This window comes from Limulus polyphemus, unplaced genomic scaffold (genome assembly GCF_000517525.1).
Source record: "Limulus polyphemus unplaced genomic scaffold, Limulus_polyphemus-2.1.2 Scaffold28, whole genome shotgun sequence".
Classification (NCBI taxonomy): Eukaryota; Metazoa; Arthropoda; class Merostomata; order Xiphosura; family Limulidae; genus Limulus; species Limulus polyphemus.
Genome location: NW_013665638.1, coordinates 357,544 through 365,081, shown reverse-complemented (window position 1 = coordinate 365,081; position 7,538 = coordinate 357,544). Strand labels below are relative to the sequence as shown.

General features: G+C 33.0%; 1 protein-coding gene across 1 annotated transcript in view; it reads right to left on the bottom strand.

Moving 5' to 3' along the window:
* LOC111085837 overlaps positions 1-7,538 on the bottom strand; it is a 51,163-nt gene that overhangs the window by 8,495 nt on the left and 35,130 nt on the right. Inside the window, exons 2-3 of the mRNA XM_022386223.1 lie at positions 6,496-6,861; positions 3,587-3,898 (exon numbers count right to left, since the gene is read on the bottom strand). Coding sequence (XP_022241931.1) covers positions 3,587-3,898; positions 6,496-6,861 — 678 coding nt within the window. The remainder of the gene's footprint in view (positions 1-3,586; positions 3,899-6,495; positions 6,862-7,538) is intronic.

Below are 7,538 nucleotides of genomic sequence, written 5' to 3'. Positions count from 1 at the left end.
ACGTTGCTTCGTCTCTTCTGGCGCGTAATGCGCGTGAATCATTTTTGGAAAGAATTGTCACCGATGATGAAAAACGAATTCACTATGCGAATATTAAACGCTAAAAACAATTACTCAGTTCTAGACAAAAACTACTTTCGAGCCCAAAACCCAAAGTGGTGCTTTGCATTTGGTGGGACATCAAAGGAGTAATTTATTTCGAAATCCTCAATCCACAGCGAACTGTCAATGCAGAGATCTATAGTCAGCAACTGAAACGTTTAAATCCAGCCTTTCATCAGAAACGCCCTTCAATTGTCAATCGGAAAGATGTTCTTCTTCCCTACTACAATGCGCGTCCACATGTGGTGCGTTTGATGCAACACAAGGTTGTGGTATTGGGTTGGGAAATTCTCCCCCACCCACCATATTCTCCAGATATGGCAACATCAGATTACCATCTGCAATACCATCTTAATGAGAAAATGTATGAAAACGTGGAAGATGTTAAAGAGGACGTCGGCATGTTTTTTGCTTCAAAGACAAGTGATTTCTTTAATTAGGGCATTAACAACCTGATGGTAAAATGTAAAAGTATCATCGATAAGAATGGAGGCTATTGCATTTAATAAAGGTTTTGTTTTGATATATGTTGTTCGGGTTTTTTCTTCTAAAAAAAGGAACATTAATTTCTTGACGACCTAATACATAATCTTATAAGAGTTGATACTCAGACTTTGGATTTCGAAAGCACATATCAAATATTTTTCACGTACAATAAAATTTGCGATTTCCGAAGATCTTATATTTGTGCGTATACTATTAAAAACGTACGGTGCTTTCTTTGTTTATGTAAGGATTTCATCCTCGTTCGAAGAAAAGGCCCATATATATATATATATAGATATTGTTTATTTTCAAGCACAAATTTTAACAGGGACTATCTTTGCTGTACCAACCTTGCATTACCGAAACGAGGTTTTTAGCGTTAGAAGCCTTCTGATTTACCACTGAGCAACTGGGAGGGGCAAACGTATAAATACTAAATACGTCGCTTCCCAGTGGAACAGTGGTATGTCTGCGAACTTACAACGCTAGAAACTGGGTTTCAAACCTGTGGCGGGTAGAGAACAGATTGCCTACTGTGTAGCTTTGTGCTTAAAAAAGAAACAAAACTGAATATATCAATTCATATTATTTACTCGTTATGCTGATAAAAAAAGTATGAAATATATTAATCCAAATTAATGTTATAAGCAAAATTTATTAAACACTGTTTTGTGCAATAAACAGTTTTCAAGCAATAAAATTAAATCATTTTTATTTATCTATGTTTTTACAAACTAAGGAATAGAATTTTGCATCATTATACTAGCTATCTTTGTGCTTTCTTATTAAATTCTAATTAGAAGTTTCCTTTAGTGGCAATTAAACTTCAAGACAAATAACTATTAAAATGAAGGAAATTTTTATAAATTGGTCATATTGTTGATATAAGTTTGTTGAAAATGAACTGAATGTACAGTTACAGTCAAATGTCAAATTTAGCACCATAAGTTGTTTTAGGTAAGTAAAATTAATTACGTCTTTCGGATAATGAGTTCTCCAACAAGCATCTAGAAAGGTAATTTTTACAGTTAAACAGTTAAAATTGATTAGTTCATAAAATAAATATGTAAGATTCAGTACAGCAAAATTCAGCACGGTGCTACCCTCTGTATTAGCACTATCCCTATTTCCTCTTTAGATTTGATTATTTTGTATGTTAGTAATCGCCTCTGTATAGATTTATGGCAATAATTACTTGGTACAGACTGTCAAATGAGTAAAAGAAAAACCGAAACAAGTACCTGCTCATGTTTGTCTTCAAGTTCTTTAGTGAGAAAGATTTAAACACGCTATCAGAGTAATAGTTTTAAACATGAAAGAGCCTAAACAAGAACGTGGAATTTCAAGCACACCATGTAATGGCCATCCTTCTGCGTAAAATGGTTGATGGTATTTGAGTGTTTATTTTCATCAGCATTGACTTCAGGACAGCAATTGTAATGATTATTGGTAAGTAAGCGATAAGAAATAACATATTTAAGTCAATCTTAAGTCAACCTGATTCAGTCCAACAGTTGATCTCGTCTTGCAGCAGAACTCATTTCGATTTCTGTATGGATCAACAGAATTTGGAAGAACGCGCTTCATAACTCTGCTAATAATTGCAGAGTACGTGCATGTAAAGACAAAGGAAAATGATATACTCAGTACAACATTGCTGAATGTGATTTTTTCGGCGATGGATCGGTTATGGTGTGAGGAACATCAGTAAATAACGATGCATTGATCTTACTTTGCTTCTAGAAGAGGCGGATTTTCTGCTCGATTAGGTCAAGACGTACGATCTTTCACAGAGGTAGTGGAGTCATATTTTGATTTTATGCAGTATAACATCCTTGTTAATGTCAGGTTTATAACATACGACCATGAACTAGAAAACTATAAAGATCACAAACTGCCTGCAAGAATGCCTCATCTAAATTCTATACAACACCTCCAAGACCTTCTTAGGTGGCATGTGTTTCAAAATTTTATCTCTCCGCACAGCATCGTAAAGATTGGCATTGTTATCCTATGAGATTGGATTCCCCATAACATTATCCATTGACAAGTCCGAACTATGTCCTGCAGATATTGTTGAAGAAACAAGGAGACACTCATTACGGCTCAACTGTTTTACCCAAGAGACCTTAAATTCGGCCGTTATCAATTTAATAGTACTCATGCTAGACATGACTGCATAGTGATATAATGCTAATGAAAATAGTTTGTTAACTGTATTCATTCAATAAAATTTAATACCGAAATGTATTCTGATTAATTTCAATTCTATTGTTCAGATGAGTGAGAAACAAATTAACCATAAAATATTTCCTTTTATTTTTTTGACCAGTGTATATTTAATCTGGTATTTTCATTTGTTAACATCAAAATATTATTAATAACATTCATTCCTATCAAACATGCTCGCCCTTTCAGCCGTGGGGGCGCTATGATGTGACGGTCAGTCTCACTATTCCTTGGTTAAAGAGTAGACCAAGAGTTGGTGGTGGGTAGTGATGACTAGCTGCCTTCCCTCTAGTCTTTCATTACTAAATTAGAGACGGCTAGCGCAGATAGCCCTCGTAAAGCTTTGCGCGAAATTCAAACCAAACATTCATTTTCGATATATTTCGCGAAATAGATATGCAAATAAACAAACTCATTTCGATATTCTACCATGTTTTCATATTTTTTATCCATATATTCAGATTGAGAGTTTGTTTTGTGGTTAAGCACAAAGCTACACAAGGAGCTATCTGTGCTCTGCACACCACGGGTATCGAAACCTGGTTTCTAGCGTTGTAAGTTCGAAGACATACCGCTGTGCCAGTGGGGGGGCAGATTTAGAGTTGGTTTGTGTTCCTTCTGACATACTAAAATATTATTAACAATTATTTCCATTAAACGTCATATATTTCAATATATAGTAATGTCACAATGAAATTTTACGAATAAACTTATACCAAACATTTGAAATTAAACGAGAAAAACAATTTTGGTGAAGAAGAGGAGTTACCTGTGTAAAAGGATATTTCTTTTGACATTTTGTAATCTGTTTCTGGAATATAAACTTCACATTCCAGGACTACCTTATCTGCCTTTGGGAAATCTTTTTCATGAAATCTTCCACTGAGCCAAATAGAATAAAGTTCCCTTGTAATATTGACGTATTTCTTTGATTCCTGTAACAGTGGCTGTTTAGAGTGCTTTGGGAGGATAATATTGATAGACATTTCCGGTCGAGGGAACAGCCCCATTGCTTCACAAGAGATTTCTCTTTCTGAACTAGAAATTTCAGTATGAGAGAAAGAGAATGACTTCGCTTGAGCTGAAAAATATAGAGACAAATGTAAAACTTGTTATCTTCAGTAACTGTTGTAAAAATAGATAAATTAAAAGTAAAACACACATCTTTATGAACACTAACACATTTTTCACATGTATTATTTGCTATTTTATAAACCCGTAACTTCTTTTAACACATCAAAGGGCTAGAAGTATTATTTAAGTGACTAACAGTTTGATACTTGATAAACTGACAGATATATTTATCTTCGACCAAAGTAATATGTTATGTTGTCGATTCGTCGACAATATAAGCCTAAATAAATAGTACAATTACTCCAAAAATGGTTTCTTACATAAATTGAATATAAAGTAATAAACAATGAATCAAATATAAAGAAAGAATATGCAAATTAAACATCGCAGGTAGTAGCTGACCGTTTGAAGCTAGTGTAGCATGAACAAAAGGAAAAATATAGAATAAAGTTTAACCAAATAAATCTCTTTGGTACTCTGCGTACAGAATTTATATTTGTAGCTATAATGTTCAGTTTTTAAAGATGCCTGTTCTTAAATTTATCATTTATCCTACATTATAGCCCTGTAGATACAGCAAATATTTATAATTCTTAAAGTTCTAATGAAAATTTACAGAAGTTTATGTAACTTATCCTTTAGCAGCCTATTAATAATTTTTGATCATAGTAAATAGATTTTTACTTTATAGCCAATCACATGGTAGCAAATGAATTACGATAAAAATATATATTGTAAATCATATTAAACTAAGATGTATAACATTATTTCTGAAAAATAATTTAGGTATAACCATTTTATGTTTTTGTGTATTAGCTGCAATCACTGCTAATTAGCGTGAACAATAGTTTTGTGAATGGATTATCATTACCTCTATACTGTTACAAAAAGTACCTAGTTCCTGAGAAGCTTTTATTAACAGTCTTTCTTAGGGATTGCTTTTGTTTGCGAGGCTTAGCTAACTAGATATCTCAAGAAACAGTTTTGATAAAAATACGAAATTAAATATCTCGGATACAAATTTTATTTTTTTTTCTATGAAGCTAAACTTTGTTTATTTTCCAAATATCTTATACATTTATTTTGGTGTTACCTACTTTGAAAATATAAATATTTCTTAGATTTATAGTTCAACAGCCTTACATGCTGACTGCTAAGTTACATATTTCAATACAGCTAGTTGTAATTATTACAACTTCGAATAGATAATACTTGCATTTCCAACAAATACATACTACATGACACCTAACTAAATATAATTTTTTTTGGCTTTGATGAACGATAGTTATACTCACTAAAAGTCAAAGCCTACATATGGCTATACTTAATGCAAATCAAAAACAGCTAAATATAATAGAGGATAATACGAGTATTACCATTGTTGTTAATTGGAGGGAACTTTTCAGTATATCTCATCAGTCAAAGACCACAAAGTGCTTGCTAAATTTGTACAGTACAATATTAGTTTTTAGCATTATTGAAACATTGAAAATCACAATAATTTCCCTCACTGAAAATCCTCAATATGTCTGTTAATTGCATGTACTGAAATATTGACTCTATTATGTGTGAAGTACAACATTGGTTCTTATTATTGCTAGCCTGAGTGAAAAATTTAAACAATTTCCATTAATCAAATGCTACAAGTCGGTTGCTTAAACTGTGCTGTATATTACCAGTACTTCCTATTAATCAACAATAGCATAATAGTTCTTTAGTGGTTACGCCATCTCTATTAACCATCAGCCTGCAATGAGACTGTGGCTACTCATAACATTGAATATCGTAGTAAAAAAACACCAAAAAGTCCTTACGTGATTTAACAGTATCATATGAAGTAACATTTTAATAAGATACATTTATAACTGATTTCAACTTTTATCTTTTTATTTTATAAAAGTTGCTAAAACTCATAGCTTAAATAAAAGCTTTTGGATTGCTAATTCGTTTTTATTACGCTTAACCACACTTAGTTTTGTATGTTTCTGGAAGTACTTATATTGTAATTATGATAATGATGATGAATTTAATTCGCGTCTTCTTACTTCTAAATGTCCCATGTTAGTGCAAGGGTTCTAGAAATTATAGTAATTATTCTACGGTGTAATTCTTTTGTGATCTAAAGGCAACATTATCTTCCAGAGTATTTGTTGATAATTTTTTCACTAGTATTCTATGAACGAAAATATTCAAATGTCCAGTTATTCTTTTGTTTAATCAATGTCAATTTTTTTATTCTTCTTTGTGTGTTGTTAAGCGTAATGCTGCACAATGGGTTATTTGTGCTGTATATATCGCAGAGACCAAACTCCGACCTTTAGCGTTATAAGCCCTTAAGCTTATTGCTGAGCTACCGGGGGAAGAGAGAGAGAGGGGGATTTTGTTTCGTTGAGGAATTATCGGTTTTATCCAAACTCTTCCACATTGATTCTTTCACCAGTGATTAGTAAATATAATAATAAAACAAAAGTATAAGTAAATCTCAGACTGCAAAACGTTGAAACATTCAAACTTTTATATTCACCAAAAACATTAACTATATTTTACTCTTCCCAAATATATTTACACAGTTATATTCTGAGAATCAAAGAGTACAACACTTACAATACACCATCATCTTCTGCTGCCGTTGATCATGACCAGCAAGAGACATCACCTGACAAGTGTATTTACCACTTATATCCAAAGTAGGTTGCTGGACGTAGAGGGCTCGGTAGTAAAAGTAGGGATCAGGTGAATTGACTTTATAAGAAAGGTCAAGCCTACCCTTAAACTTTTGAGAAATGTGTCGAGAATCCAGCTTAGGAATCCACTGGTAGATGGGCTCTAAATTGTTGTTGTAGAACCATTTAACAACAAGACGAAGATCATTTACTGTGTAGTTATATTCGCAATCTAAAATAACGTGGTCTGTTCCGTTTTGAACTGAGTGTGGAACTGAAAGACGCAGTATCTTAACAGTCAACACAGCTGGAAAACAAAGATATAAATACACATGATGTTAGCTTTTATGCATAAAAAATATTTGATTTTATAATTTTATACCTTTGTGATTTATTAATTAATTTATTGAGTCATTCAGTGACTATTTTTCTCATCTATATACAGAGCGCAGGGTACATTATACAGGGTGGGCCAAAAGTAGGGTTACAGTTAACACTTAAACATTTTTCCTTTATTAGAAATTTATAAAATGTATAACGTTTTTAAAACATGAGTAAGTAGTACAAAATAAGGTTTCAGCATTATTTTCTATGATTTACATGTATATTTAAAACGTGATTGTGAAGGCGAAACAAATAATAGAGTAACTGTAACCCTACTTTTGGCCCACCCTGTATTACAACGATTTTGGAGTCTAAACAAATCGATAATGCCCATTTCACCACGTCGGGGAATACTCTATCATACAATCGTGTATTTGAAAATACCCATGCAGCGAATTTTCTATTGCATAAGGCTTCGTCATAAGGCTATCATGTCCGAAGCACACCACTACTTCCTGAATGCTATCCACAGTCAATCTAGAGTCTGAGAACAACGGCTTCCCAGCGCTTGTTTCGACAGTCTGATCGCACAGAAATCCATAGGTGCTGCATCCGGCAGCTTGATCAGTATGTTCTCCTAAGGAAAATCATGAATACCCG